The sequence below is a fragment of the Stegostoma tigrinum genome, chromosome 35 (genome assembly GCF_030684315.1).
Source record: "Stegostoma tigrinum isolate sSteTig4 chromosome 35, sSteTig4.hap1, whole genome shotgun sequence".
Taxonomy (NCBI): Eukaryota; Metazoa; Chordata; class Chondrichthyes; order Orectolobiformes; family Stegostomatidae; genus Stegostoma; species Stegostoma tigrinum.
This window is the reverse complement of record NC_081388.1, coordinates 5,901,137-5,916,866: the sequence shown is the minus strand read 5'-3', so window position 1 is coordinate 5,916,866 and position 15,730 is coordinate 5,901,137. Positions and strand designations below refer to the sequence as shown.

The following is a 15,730-nucleotide window of genomic DNA, read 5'->3' as shown; positions in this document are numbered from 1 at the left end:
TCCTGTACTCAATGCTCTGACTGATGAAGACAAGTGTGCCAAACGCCTTCTTCACCACCCTGCCTATACCTGTGACTTCCAAGGAATTATGTAGCCGAACTCATAGGTCGCTCTTTAGGACAACACTCCCCAGGGTCCTACCATTATCCATGTATATCCTGCCCTGGGTTGTCTTACTGAAATGCAATACTTTGCATTTAGCAAAATGAAGTTCCATCTCCCACTCCTCAGCCCACTGGCCCAGTTGATCAGGATCCCATTGTACTCTGAGATACTTTTATTCACTGTCTCTACTCCAACAATTTTGACATCATTTGTGAACTTATTCACCATGCCTCCTGTGTTCTCCATGGGATGTGGATGTTGGGGGCAAGGCCAACATTCGTCGCCCATTCCTAATTGCTCCTTGAGAACCGCTGCACTGAGGGAAGATGTTCCCAGGATTTTGACTCAGTGACGCTGAAGGAACAGTGATATATTTCCACGCCAGGATGCCCTGTGGCTTGGAGGGGAAATTGGATCGTGAGGTGTTCCCATGTATCTGTTTCCCTTGTCCTGCGAGATGGAGGGAGGATTGGAAGGTGCTGATGGAAGAGGCTTGATGAATTTTTGTGGGTGCAGATGGCATACACTGCTGCCACTGTGCATTGGCAATGGAGGGATGTCCTGGATGATGTTAAGCCTTTGAATACTATTGGTGCTACATCATCCGGATAAGTGGAGACTATCCCATCAAAATCCCAACTGTTTTTTGGATGATGGACAGGTCTCAGGCAGTCCAGTGAATTACTTGCCGCCGAATTCCCAATCTCTGACTACTGTTTCAATCATAGTATTTGTATAATTAGTCCAGTTCAGTTTCTGGTCAATGTTGATGATGGGGGATTTAGCACTGAATTCAAGGGGTGATGGTTAGATTCTCTCTTGTTGGAGGTGGTCTTTGCCCAGCATATGCGTGCTGTGAATATAACTTGCCAGTTGTCAACCCATACCAGAATATTGTCCAGATCTTGCTGCATTTGAACACAGACTGCTTCAGTATCTGAGGAGTCACGAATCGTGCTGAACATTGTGTGATCATCAGCGAACATCCCCACTTCTGACCTTGTTGTGGAGGGAAGGTCATTGATGAAGCAACTGAAGATGGTTGGGCTGAGGACACTACCCTGAGGAACCCCTGCAGAGATAGAGTCATAGGGTCTTACAGAATGGAAACAGCACCTTCAAGTCCAACCAGTCCATGCCAACCATAATCCCAAACTAAACTGGTCCTACCTGCCTGCGATAACAAAGTGTGGGCTGGATGAACACAGCACGCCAAGCAGCATCAGAGGAGCAGGAAGGCTGATGTTTTGGGCCTAGACCTTTCATCAGAAATGAAAACCCACCTGCCTGTGCTTGGCCAATATCCCTCCAAACATTTCTTATTCATGTACTTATCTAAAAGTCTTCCAAATTTTGTTACAGCACCCACATCCACCATTTCTGCTGGAGGTTCATTTCACACAAGATTCACTCTCTGTGTGAAAGAAATGCCCCTCATGTCTTTTTTAAATATTTCTCCTCTCACCTTAAAAATATGACCCCCAGTCTTGAAATTCCCTACGCTAGGGAAGACACCTGCTATTCACATGACCTACACACCTCATGATTTCATAAATCAGTATAGGGCTATGCCTCAACCTCCTGCATTCCAGTGAAAAAAGTCCCAGACTATCCAGCCTCTCCTTAAAACTTGAAACTTCTATTCCCAGCAATCCTGGCAAATCTCTTGTGAACCCTCTCCGGATTAATTATATCCTTATAACAAAGCAGGCAGAACTGGACACTGTACTCCAGAACAGGCCTCACCATGTCCTGTACACCTTCAATATGTCCTGGAGCTGAGATGACTGACCTCCAACAACAACCATCTTCCTGTTAGGTCTGACTCCAACCAGCAGATAGTTTCTCATGTGATGCCCATTGACTCTAGTTCTGCCAATGCTTCTTAATGCCACACTGAAGGGCATTTGGGTAGTGGGTCTGACGTCTTTAAGTTGGATTTGGGGAGGAGGGTGGTTTCTGTGGGATAAGGAATTTGTGGAAAAGGTGAGTCATTGGGATGAGGGATTTGAGGAGAAACTGAGTCATGGGGTTTGGGGAGATGGTTGGTCATTGGGGTGAGGGATGTGGGGAGAAGGTGGGTCATTGGGATGAGGGATTTGGGAGAAGGTGTGATCATGAGATGAGGGATTTAGGGAGAAGTTGGGCCATTGTGATGAAGGATGTGGGGAGAAGCTAAGTCATTGGGATGAGGGGTTTGGAGACAATGTAGATTCTATGCTGTATGACTCTATAATGGGATGGAGGAACATGTTGTGATTGCAGAAGGAGGAGTGATCTGTGAAAAGGGATAATCTTGTAGAAATTGCCAATCCATGTTCCTATAATTCATTCCACTTCATGTTTAAACTGAACAGCAAAGAGTTTTGGGGAGACCTAATTTATATTATTATAGACTGCCCAAGGACCACAGATTTCTTCAAACAAAACATGAAGCTGTTGGGTTTTTACAACAATTGGTGTTACAACATGGTACTGGAGCCTTTTCTGAGACATTACATTTCGACAATTGTTTTCATTGGTTGAATTTAAATTCTACCAGTTTCTATGGTGGGATTTCAGCATGTGACTCAGGGTAATAATTTACACCCTCTGGATTGCTGCTCTGATTTTACAATTACATCAGCCTCAGATTTGAATTCAGAACCTCTGGTTTAGACATTAGACTTCAGCAAGGATGGCTGGCTGGATAACAGAACTCTAGCACTGCCATAATAACTGAGATGGATAGAGAGAGCTGTCTAACAACAGATATGTTACAATTGGGGCATTGGAGGTGAGGGAGAGCTAGGTCTGAATGAAACTGAAACCTCTTCTATAATTTAGCTGTGTCCATGGAGCATTGTGCAAAATAGAGGAAGGGTGTTGGGGTCAATCAAAACAAAATTGAAATATTTGGACCAGAAGTAGGATTGAGATGAGGAGAAATTTCTTCATTCAAGAGCACGGTGAATAGGAATTTATCTGGAAGGGCTGTACCAGCTCAATCATTGAGCAAACAGAGGAAACAAAGTGTGGATAACAAAGTGTTGGTCTGGATGAGCACAGCAGGCAAAGCAGCATCTTAGGAGTACAAAAGCTGACATTTCGGGCCTAGACCCTTCATCAGAAAAGGGGGATGGAGAGAGGATTTTGAAATACATAGGGAGAGAGGGGGAGGCGGACTGAAGATAGATAGAGGAGAAGATAAGTGCAGAGGAGAGTATGGGTGGGGAGGTAGGGAGGGGATAGGTCAGTCCGTGGAGGACGGACGGGTCAAGGGGGCAGGATGAGGTTAGTAGGTAGGAAATGGAGGTGTGGCTTGGGGTGGGAGGAAGGGATGGGTGAGAGGAAGAACAGGTTAGGGAGGCAGGGACGAGCTGGGCTGGTTTTGGGATACAGTGGGGGAGGGGAGATTTGAAACTGGTGAAATCCACATTGATATCATTGGGCTACAGGCTTCCCAAGTGGAATATGAGTTGCTGTTCCTGCAACCTACGGGTGGCATCAGTGTGGCACTGCAGAAGGCCCAGGATGGACATGTTGTCTGAGGAATGGGAGGGGGTGTTGAAATGGTTCGCAGTTGGGAGGTGCAGTTGTTTACTCCGAACCAAGCGGAGGTGTTCTGCAAAGCGGTCCCCAAGCCTCTGCTTGGTTCCCCCAATGTAGAGGAAGCCACACTGTGTACAGTGGATGCAGTATACCACATTGTCAGATGTGCAGGTGAACATTTGCTTAATGTGGAAAGTCTTCTTGGGGCCTGGGATGGGGGTGAGGGAGGAGGTATGCAGGCAGGTGTAGCACTTCCTGAAGTGGCAGGGGAAGGTGCCAGGTGTGGTGGGGTTAGAGGGGAGTGTGGAGCAGACAAGGGAGTCGCGGAAAGAGTGGTCTCTCCGGAAGGCAGACAAGGGTGGGGTGGGAAAAATGTCTTTGGTGGTGGGGTTGGATTGTATATGGCGGAAGTGTCGGAGGATGATGCGTTGTATCCGAAGGTTGGTGGGGTGGTATGTGAGGACTGGGGGGATTCTCTTTGGGAGGTTATTGCAAGGGCGGGGTGTGAGGTATGAGGTGTGGGAAATGCAGGAGACACGGTCGAGGGTGTTCTCGACCACTGCGGAGGGAATTTGCGGCCCTGGAAGCATGAGGACATCTGAAATGAGCCGGAGTGAAATGCCTCATCCTGGGAGCAAATGTGGTGGAGGCGAAGGAATTGGGAATAGGGGATGGAATTTTTGCAGGAAGGTGGGTGGGAGGAGGTGTATTCCAGGTAACTGTGGGAGTCGGTGGGCTTGAAATTGATATCGGTTTGTAGGTGGTTGCCTGAGATGGAGACAGAAAGCTCCAGGAAGGTAAGGGATGTGTTGGAGATGGTCCAGGTGAACTTGAGGTTGGGGTGGAAGGTCTTGGTGAAATGGATGAACTGTTCAAGCTCCTCTCGGGAGCATGGGATGGCGCCGAAACAGTCATCAATGTAACAGAGGAAGAGGTGGGGTTTTGGGTCAGTGTAGGTGAGAAAGAGGGACTGTTCCAAATAACCTTCAAATAGGTAGGCATAGCTTGTGCCCATGCGGGTACCCATGGCCACCCCCTTAGTCTGTAGGAAATGAGAGGAATCAAAAGAGAAGGTGTTGAGGGTGAGGACGAGTTCGGCTAGGCGGATGAGGGTGTTGGTGGAGGGGGACTGGTCGGGACAGGAAGAAGCGCAGGGCCTTAAGGCTGTCTGCATGGGGAATGCAGGTGTATAAGGACTGGACATCCATGGTGAAAATAAGGTGTCGGGGACTGGGGAATTGGAAGTTCTGGAGGAGGTGGAGGGCGTGGGTGGTGTCACGGATGTAGTTAGGGAGTTCCTGGACCAAGGGGGAGAAAATTGAGTCCAGATAAGTGGAGATGAGTTCGGTGGGGCAGGAGCAGGCAGAGACAATGGGTCGGCCAGGTCAGACGCGTTTGTGGATTTTGGGAAGGAGATAGAAGCGGGTGGTGCGGGGTTGGGGAACAATGAGGTTGGAGGCTGTGGGTGGGAGGTCACCTGAGTTGATGAGGTCATGGACCCCGAAACGTCAGCTTCTGTGCTCCTGAGATGCTGCTTGGCCTGCTGTGTCCATCCAGCTCCACACTTTGTTATCTTGGATTCTCCAGCATCTGCAGTTCCCGTTATCTCCAATCATTGAGCAGGTAGACAACAAAGACTGATGGGTTTCTGCAAATTGATGACTGGTGAGGGATGAGGAAAAAGTGCAGGAAAGTGGTTTTGTGGGGATGGTCAGTCATTTCTAGAATGACCAGGAAGGCTCGATGGGTCGAATGGCATTCATGCTGTTCCTATGTTGGGCTCTGCCTGAAGCATGTAACTGAGTAATGCATCTCAGAGGGACTTCAATGCAACAGCTCTCTGCCCCAAACCTGTCAGCTCATTCAGCCCCATTTGTCCTGATATCTCACTGTGGGAAGGGCAGTGCCCACTGGGTGAACAGTTGATAATGTGAGCACCCGCCGCCAGGTGGCAGCACCTCCAACTTCAAGGCTCCGCCCTGTGGGCTAGAGCACGTGACACCGGCCATCCAATCAGGAGAGGGGATGCGCCGTGAGGGGGCGGGGACACTGGAACCCGGAAGCGGAACTGTCTAAGGGATGGTCGTGACCCGGTAACCGCCTGTGTGTCTCAGCGGAGAGGGTTTGGGAACTATTACAGTCTGCCCATTCCAGAGGTAAATGCTACAAGTACATGGAGAGGTGGAGGAAAAGGGGAGGGAGAGAGAAAGGGAAAAGTCGGTGAGGAGTTTGTGGGGAAAGGGTGAGGGTAAGGGAAGGGGGAGAGGGGCTCGGGAAGATGTGGGCAGGTGGGGGGGAGCTTGAAGGGGGAAATATGCTGCTCCTTGTAACTGACTCGTCCACTTGGACCGTGAAAGGCCTTTCGTTGATGAATGAAATGAGTCTTTTCCTTAAGGCTTGTGTACCCTTCACAACCTTAGGCTGGGCGGCAAGGGTTTGGGGGGAGGGGAAGGAGGGAGCTCTCTGTGTGGAGTTTGCACGTTCTCCCCGTGTCTGCGTGGGTTTCCCCCGGGTGCTCCGGTTACCTCCCACAGTCCAAAGATGTGCAGGTTAGGGTGGATAAGCTGTAGGAAACACAGGGTTACAGAGACAGGGGCTGGGACTGGGCCTGGAATGCTCTTCACAGGTTTCGTGTGGACTTGATGGGTCAAATAGCCTCTTTCCACGCTGTGGGGATTCTGTGATCTTAGTTTGGGTTCAAAAAGAAATTTATTGGGCACTTTTGGGCTCTGGGATACTGTTGGAGAAGTGGAACTGAATGAGCTGTTGCAGAGGGAAGCATGGACTCAGTGGGCCAAATGCCATAATATCTACATGACAATGACAGCTAAGAACCACTTGTGTGGAGCAACTGCAATTATATTTCCTCTTTGTATTTCCAAAGATCTGACATGGACACGCGCTTCACCAGGGGCAAGTCTCCCATTCTGGAGCGCTCGCTGACTCGCCCGAAGACCGAGGTCAGCCTGAGTGCGTTCGCCCTGCTGTTCTCAGAGATTGTGCAGTACTGTCAGAACCGGGTGTACTCTGTGTCCGAGCTGCAGAACAAGCTGTCCGAGCTGGGCCAGCAGGTCGGCGTGCGCATCCTTGACGTGCTGGTGATGCGTGAGAAGAACGGCAAGCGTGAGACCAAAGTCATCAACATGCTGCTCTTCATCAAGGTCAACGTGTGGAAGGCGCTGTTCGGCAAGGAGGCTGACAAGCTGGAGCAGGCCAACGACGATGACAAGACCTACTACATCATCGAGAAGGAGCCCCTTATCAATGCTTACATCTCAGTGCCCAAGGAGAACAGCACGCTAAACTGTGCCTCTTTCACAGCGGGTATCGTGGAAGCCATTCTCTCTTATAGCGGCTTCCCTGCCAAGGTCACCGCTCACTGGCACAAGGGCACCACGTTGATGATCAAGTTTGACGAGTCAGTCATCACGCGTGATAAAGCTTTGGACGGACGCTAAGCTTCTGCCCGGCTCGGCTTGCTCTGTTTCTCCCCTCCCCCTTTCTCTTCCTACATGGTCCACCCTACCCCCACCACCCCCCCAAAATCTCAAACCAGCAAATGCCTGCTTCACCTAGCAACATCGAAATGATTTTTCCCTCGGCCCTCACTGACCATTCCAAGCATTCCCTGTGTTCAGGCCTGTGTTCCTGGCTGTGCCCTGCAGTAGCCTCTCCCCGTGCCCTGGGACCTGACCGATATGGATCGTATCTGAAAGAACGCCAGCTGCTCCCAGTGTTTGCGCTATCCGAACCTGTACAGGGAAAGTTAGCTGGTATAAAATCAGACCACGTAGCTAGTGGCAACACTGTCTCTCGTGTGGGAGGCTGCCATGATTCAGGAATTATTCTCACCTCCTGTAATAGTTTATACAAAGTGCAATAGAATTTTACAGGTTTTAGTTTTAACTCCCTGAAAGGGAGCACTGAATGTGGGGTATGGGGTAGATTTTGGAAATTGGCAAAGTGTTTCCTCTGTATCAAGGGCTGTCCTGACCTCACTAGCGAAACCTGTGTCTAACCCTCTGCAGTAATTGCTTTGGGGGTGTTTGTGAGGTTTGGGGCTGCTGGAGGGGAATGTTTGGGGACAGTGTACAGGAGGCTTTACACTGTGTCAACCCCATGGCATACCTGTGCTGGGAGTGTTTCATGTGGACAGTGTAGTGGGAGTTTCACTTTTAGTTTGAGTAGACGGAGCTTTACTCTGTATCTGACCCCATCCTGGGAGCGTTTACTGGCACTGCATACCCGAAACCACACTCATTTGACAACAGATTGCTTGCTTCTCTTCCTTTTAAAAGAAATGTGAGGTGTTTAGAGTGTCCGAGTTAAGGGTTTGTCTGCCAGTATGTGTTGAGGTGGTCCATTTGTCTGATCTCCATGTGAAGTTGCATCCTTTGACTTGAACCCAGCTCCAGCAGACAATGGAACTAGAAACAGCTGTGTATATTATTCCAATAAAGTTGTGACAATTAATTTATGTGAAGAGAATGGACTGTTTCATAATTTCTGATTAAAATGTATGTCGCTGGTATGTAACTCCCCGATAGTTTCTGTCACAAGTCAGTGTGTGCGACACAGAAAAGTGTCTGCTCCTGTAAAGTATGTGGAAAATCGAAAGTGGATATAAGTCCATCATGAATCACATGAAATTATTTGTATCTGATCAAGCCTCCAACTCTTTGCCTGTTTGTGAGTCTCTACCTCTGTGTGTCTCTGGAGCTCTATGTTCTGTGACTGGATTTTAATCAGTGTATATGAAGGGTTTAGTTACAGAGGTGTCATATGAGAGTGTAATCCCCCTCTGAATGCAAGATTCCTCAAAATAAGATGAGCCAAAGCTTTTAGTGCAGTGGAATTCCCTGTATTCACTGATCTTTATGCAGTACTCCTGAATGTGGCCTTCCCAGTGCCTTGTGCTGCTGTAACAGATGTCCCAGCTCCTGCACTCGGTGCTCTGACCAATGAAGGTGAATATACCCAGCACCTCCCTCACCACCCTGTCCACATGTGACGCCACTTTCAAGGAACTATGTGCCTGCACCTCCAGGCCTTTCTGTCCAAATGGAACCCCTACAATATGGAAACAGGCCATTCAGCCCATACCAACCCTCCAAAGAGCATCCCACCCAATCCATCCCCATACCCACGTATTTCCCATGGCTAACTCATCTAGCCTGCACATCTCCAGACACTATGGGCAATTTAACATGGCCAATCCACCTAACCAGCTGACCTTTGCACTGTGGGAGAAAACTGGAGCACCTAGAAGAAACCCACGCAGACACAAGGAGAATGTGCAAACTCCACACAGATAGTTGCCTGAGGATGGAATTGAACCTGGGTCCCTGGTGCTGTGAGGCAGCAGTGCTAACCACTGAGCTGTTGTGTTACTGGGTTGTTTCAGAACTATGGAAACAGAGGCAATTCCTAACACACAATCTCGACCAGAACCATGAGGGGAAGCTCTGTCCTTCAATCAAGCTGAACTCTTCTCTGCTTAATCTCAATACTCTTGAGCTAAACATCAAAAAATAAAAGCTGCCTTTCTTTAGCACCATTCCCAACTTCAGGTTGTTTCTGGGTGCTAATGACACAGTCATTATCTGGTCAGCCTTGCTGCATAAAACCATGAGATCTAGGAGCAGAGCTAGGCTGATTGGTCCTTTGGGTCTGCTGCATCATTTAATGAGATCATAATTGATCTGATAATCTTCAACTCTTTTCCCATAGCCCTTGATTCCCTTACTGATTATAAAATCTATCTCAGCCTTGACAGTCCTCTGAGCTAAAGAATCCCACAAATTTACCACCCTTGGGAGAAATTACTCCGCATCCCCGTTTTAAAATGGGCTGAACCCTTAATCTAAGGTTTTGGCCTCTGGTCCTAGACTCTTCCAGAAGGGGAAACAATTTTTCCACATCTACCCCGGCAAGCCCTGTTTTAATGGATCATTGGTCGATCTAATCGCTGAGTGCAGGCCCAACCTACTCAACCAGTCCTTGTAAGACAATCCCTCCATAGCTGGATTACGTCCAATGCCTACGTACCTTTTCTCCAATAAGGAAAACAAACCGTTCCACAATTTGAAAATTAACATCTGGGGGCGGCACAGTGGCTCAGTGGTTAGCACTGCAGCTTCACAGCACCAGGGACCTGGGTTCGATTTCAGCCTCGGGCGACTGTCTGTGTGGGGTTTGCACATTCTCCAGGTGCTCCGGTTTCCTCCCACAGTCCAAAGATGTGCAGGGTAGGTGGATTGGCCATGCTAAATTGCCCCTAGTGTTCAGGAGTGTGTGGGTTATAGGGGGTTAGGCCTGGATGGGATGCTTCAAGGGTGGTGTGGAACTTGTTGGGCCAAAGGGCCTGTTTCCACACTGTAGGGAATCTAATCTAATATTCCAGATGTGATTTGACTAGTACCTTTTGCGTTTAAGAACAAGAGATGGGTCACCGGACTTGAAGTGTTAACTTTGCTTTCTGTATACAGATGCTGCCAGACCTGCTGAGTTCTTCCGGCAATTTCTGTTTTATATCTGTATTCTTAAACTCCGTTCCCTCGTCTTTCCTAATATCAGCAGAACTTGTATCCCTCTCGCCCGAGACTTTGAATCATGCCCGTTTGAAATCCTTTGGAAAACGTATCCCCTCTGCGTTTAACATGAGTTCTCGGTCACAACTGTGTGTACATAAAAGAAAGCTCCCTCACATTATCTTCCTGTCTCCCTCTCGGAACCTTGAATCTCTGCCCCCAACCCCCTCCCCCCATACTGGTTTTGATAGTAGAGGCTCCAACATTTATTCCATCATGTAACAGAGCAGTGATCTTTACTGCCTGCTACTGGGGACAAGGATTTACAACTTGATGTTCAACCTGCTGGTCCATGTCGTAAACCAACTTCCTTGGCCATTGGTCCTGGAGGAACTTAAATCCTGACGGCCTGACAGAGGCAGGGCACTGCCCACTGTCATGCGAGCTCTTGTCAGGCTGTTCTCACCAACAGTGAATGGGAGCAATCTTGCTTTGTCATAACTTTGCACACCTCCAGCTGCACCAACAACCGATTTGTGATCATGGCTTGAGCTTTCCATGTGGCTCGTTCTACTTGCAGAAGTTTTCATTGATTGCTTGGATGTGGGCGCCATTGGCTGGGCCCTGCATTTATTGCCCCAGATGCCCTTGAGAAGGTGCAGATGAGCTGCTGCCTTAAAACCGCTATGTGCTGTGGGTAGACCCACAATGCCCTCAGGAAGGGAATTCCAAGATTTTGACCCAGCGACAGTGAAAGAACGGTGATATATTTCCAAGTCAGGATGAAGGAGAACTTGACCCCAAGGACCCAATGCCCTTATCCTTCTACGTGGTCACTGGGTTTCTAAGGGGCCTTGGTGAATTTCTGTAGTACATTTTGTAAATAGTATACGCTGCTGTAATTGAGCATCAGTGGTGGTGACTGAGGGTTTGTGTTTGTGATGTTTTGCCCTGCGTGATGTCAAGCTTTTTGAGTGTTGTTGGAGCTGCACCCATCCAAGTGAGTCCATCACACTCCTGACTTGTGCCTTGTCAATGGTGGACAGTCTTTGGGGACCCCAGAGTACAGCAGTGTTTCTAGCCCTGCCCTTCTCCAGTAGCCACTGTACCTATATAGCTAGTTCCACTCAGCTTCTGGTCAATGGTAACTTGAAGCATGTTGATATGGGGAGTTCATACGCAGGCCCTCATTCTCTGAACACAAAAGGGAAACGTTTAGGCTTTTTTTTGAATTACCTGGATGCTTAAGCAGCCAATAATTACGTGTTGCTGTCTCAGAAGCTGGCATTTAATTGTGAACTTAAATTTTTCAGCATTTTTCTCAAATATCAAAAGGTTGAAAACGTGCCTGCTTATTTGGAAGAATTCCTTTGAATCTGGTTTCCACTCCCTGGTTTCTTTGTTCAAGAAAAGCAGCAGCGACAGGCCAATAACAGACCAGTTTGTCTGATGTCAGTGGTGGGGAAATCATTGGAAAAAAATTCTGATGGACAAGAATAATCAGGGATAGTCAGCACAAACTTGTTAGAGGGATAAACCGAAAGAACTGTGGATGCTGTAAAATCAGTAACAGCGACAGAAGTTGCCGGAAAAGCTCAGCAGGCCTGGCAGCATCTGTGAAGTTAAAAAAAAATCAGAGTTAACGTTTCTGGCCTAGTAACCCTTCCTCAGTTCTGAGGGTCACCAGACTCGAAACGTTAACGTCACAGATGCTGCCAGACCTGCTGAGCTTTTCCAGCAACTTCTGTTTTTGTTAGAGGGAGATCCTGTCTGACTAATTTGAATTTCTTGAAATATGTAGAGTTGCCTAAGTATGAGGTTCACGTCAACTTCAGCCAGGCCATTTCACAAGGTCGCACGTGCAAGGCCAGTCCAAAAGGTGAGATCCTGTAGGACCCAAAGTCAAGTTGGCAACCTGGATTTAAAATTGGCTTGCAAACAATTTCACCCAGAGTCTGGTTGAAAAATGGAACATACTGCCCAAGATGGTGGTGGAGGCATGCACTTTTGTAATTTAAGAAGCATCTGTATGAATGCATTCAATTCTCAGGCACAGTAGGCTACGGACCAAGTGCAGGTAAATGGGATAGGTGTAGTTTGGTGTTTGTTAGTCAGCACAGACTTGATGGGCCTGCTTCTATGCTCTATGACTATGAATATAACTATTCCCTAGCTGAACAAAATTGTACTGGTATACAATTCCAATTAACACAAGTCTGACTTGTATAAACCCAAGGAATAACAAAAATAAATTAAAACTTAGATTCTCAAAAGTACAGCCAGCTTAAGTCTTCTGGAATGTTCTTTCCTTTCTCCACAGATCCTTCTTAAATGAATGCTTTTTCTGTGAATTCTTCTGCCAGGAATCTTAGCCAGGAGTGCTGCGGTATCTTTATGAATAGGTGGTACTTTCGCAGGTTAGGAACCGGACATTTGTTATTCAGATAGCAGTTTGCTTTCACACCAATTTTCAAACAGTCCCCCCCTTCTTATATATCCCTAATTACCTGTCAATTTTCTTATAATGGGATTGGTCCAAGGTTGTCAAAACCATCAGATTTAAATTCAATTGGTTTTCAATCTCAAGTGCTTGATTTAAATGAATTGTCTGATTACAGGCACATTTTCGTTTAAATCTCCAAACTTAGAAAAGCACATCATCTGTTAAAGGACGAGGAACTTTTACCTTCACCCCCCCTCCACTTTCCACCCATCGTTTTTACGCACAAACTCTTAAATCCCTGCCTTCCAATTAACAAGTACTCTACACAACTTTGTAACAACACCCCCTAAAACAACCCAAAGATGTGCATGTTCGGTGAATTGCCCATGTTAAATTGCCGGTAGTTCCAGGGATAAGCAAGTGAGGTGGGTTAGCCATGGGGAAGGCAGGATTACAGGATGGGTTGTCTCTGGGTGAGATGCTCTTCAGTGCGGACCCAATGGGCTGAATGGCCTGCTTCCAAACTGTAGAGATTCTATGAAATGACGTATAAATGTGGGTCTTAAAACCTTGACTACCTACTGAGGGTGGAATTGAAGTTTGGGATAATCACTGCAGTGGGACAATGAGGAAAGGTCTAAGCCACAGTATGGCGAGAGGCTGGATACCATGTAGAAACCCTGAAGTAGTATGCCTGACAAAAAATGTACATTGTGAACATCAACAGTATTAAAATTAAATGGGGTACTTTAGAGTGAAACGTGAAGAAAAGTTTACAATGAAAAGTGCGAAAGAAATAATTTTCATTTTGAAATGTTTTGCCTGCCTGACATGGAATGTATATTTGAAATATTAAAAGTATCAAGGCAAAAGAGTAAAATATTTTGTACAGTCAAGTTGAAATTTGTTGAATTTTCTTAATTCAAGTTGAATTGCTTTGTAATGTACTTGTACAAACATTATGAATGCAATATATTCTCGTAAATACCAGGATCAGGAGTAGGCCATTCTGTCCCTCAACCCTGCTCTGTGATTCGGCAAGATTGCCTACATTACACTAGTGGCAACAACTCCCCATGGGCTGTAAAGCAGTTTTGGACGTCATGAAAGGTGCCAATGGGATTTGTCTTTCATTACACCTGCATGCTGTAGGTGAAGTGAGTGAACTGATGGTGAAACTGAAGGCCCAGAACATATTCTTCAAAGATGATGAATCATGTGGAAATCAAATTGTGTTTGGAAAGTGCCTGCAATGAAATCACTGCCTTTACAAAGCAATTCAGTTGTGTAGCTAATACAGCCTTACTATTCTGATTTCTGTGGTACCAGAAGGGGATCAATGTTCATAGGAGTAAGGCACAAGAATGGAGTTAAGGATTATCAGATAGTCTCATTGAATGGTAGAGCACACATGATGAGTTGAATGGCCCACTTCTACTCTTCCATCCTATGTTCTATCCCACCAAATACAGTAAATGGCATTTGCCCCTTTCACGCAAATGACTCTCCACAAGATTGGCAAATTTGACATTACTAATTGTTGATCTGAATTCGGTACAAAAATTCAGTTCGGTCTTAACTAAAGAAATCGATTGTTTACCCTTCATTCAAAGTTGTAGTGAGCAGGGAATTTACAGCTGATCCCCACAAATTCCACATGGTCACATTTGTACTAAATAAATGAGGAATTAGAAGTCTTTAAAAATATCCTATTTCCTGTTTGAGGTATGAAGCACAGGTAAATAAATACCTTGCAAGAACTGTGACAAACACTACATTGGACAAACAGGCAAAAAGCTAGCTACCAGGATACATGAACATCAACTAGCCACAAAACGACATGGCCCACTATCACTAGTATCCTTACATACAGATGAGGAAGGACACCACTTTGATTGGGACAACACATCGATCCTAGGACAAGCCAAACAGAGACACGCACGAGAATTCCTAGAAGCATGGCATTCCAACCGGAACTCATCAACAAACACATTGATTTGGAGCCCATCTACCATCCCCTGAGAAAAACAGGAAATTACATCACCAACCCAAGGAAACCTAAACAGATAAATACAAAGCGGGACATAACACCAGTGCTTCGTCGGCGGCTCACTGATGATGTTACCTAGAATGGTGACGTAACGTCTGAAAACTAACGTTCCAGCTCAGCAAGCAAACTCACGTCCAGGTTTATAATATTTTAATTATTTAATGAAGCCTCTGACAGCTTCCCCAAAGACATTCTCCACAGTTTAAACCACCTTCAGCTGCCAAACTACAGCCTCTATATTCAAGGGGTCCAAGGCAGAGCCTAGCTTGATTGACAGACTGAAGGGTAAGGTGTTTTTGGTGGATGGGCGGGGTCTGCTTTGATTGACAGTTAAGGGGTGCAGTCCGCTTTAGTTGTCCTTTGCAGGGACATGTTTGATTGACAGCCCTGGAGGCGGGACATTGTTTGATGGACGGTACAGAGGTGGGACTTGATTTGACAGCCGGTTATAGAGCATGACCAAGATAATAAAATGTGAGGCTGGATGAACACAGCAGGCCCAGCAGCATCTCAGGAGCACAAAAGCTGACGTTTCGGGCCTGGACCCTTCATCAGAGAGGGGGATGGGGGGAGGGAACTGGAATAAATAGGGAGAGAGGGGGAGGCGGACCGAAGATGGAGAGAACTGAAGATAGGTGGAGAGGAGAGTATAGGTGGGGAGGTAGGGAGGGGATAGGTCAGTCCAGGGAAGACGGACAGGTCAAGGAGGTGGGATGAGGTTAGTAGGTAGGAGATGGAGGTGCGGCTTGGGGTGGGAGGAAGGGATGGGTGAGAGGAAGAACAGGTTAGGGAGGCAGAGACAGGTTGGACTGGTTTTGGGATGCAGTGGGTAGAGGGGAAGAGCTGGGCTGGTTGTGTGGTGCAGTGGGGGTAGGGGACGAACTGGGCTGGTTTTGGGATGCGGTGGGGGAAGGGGAGATTTTGAAGCTGGTGAAGTCCACATTGATACCATTGGGCTGCAGGGTTCCCAAGCGGAATAGGAGTTGCTGTTCCTGCAACCTTCGGGTGGCATCATTGTGGCAGTGCAGGAGGCCCATGATGGACATGTCATCTAAAGAATGGGAGGGGGAG

General features: G+C 47.2%; 1 protein-coding gene across 1 annotated transcript; it reads left to right on the top strand.

The window, feature by feature from the left end:
* The first annotated feature begins 5,677 nt into the window (after nucleotides 1-5,677).
* Nucleotides 5,678-8,124, top strand: trappc5 (trafficking protein particle complex subunit 5). The gene is made up of 2 exons (XM_048521924.2): nucleotides 5,678-5,792; nucleotides 6,521-8,124. The coding sequence occupies exon 2, from the start codon at nucleotides 6,528-6,530 to the stop codon at nucleotides 7,092-7,094; it is 567 nt and encodes a 188-aa protein (XP_048377881.1). The 5' UTR covers nucleotides 5,678-5,792; nucleotides 6,521-6,527; the 3' UTR covers nucleotides 7,095-8,124.
* The last annotated feature ends 7,606 nt before the right edge of the window (nucleotides 8,125-15,730 follow it).

What these genes read in the sequence shown, in the direction of transcription:
- trappc5 (XM_048521924.2), top strand. Translation starts at nt 6,528, where the DNA reads ATGGACACGCGCTTCACCAGGGGCAAGTCTCCCATTCTGGAGCGCTCG.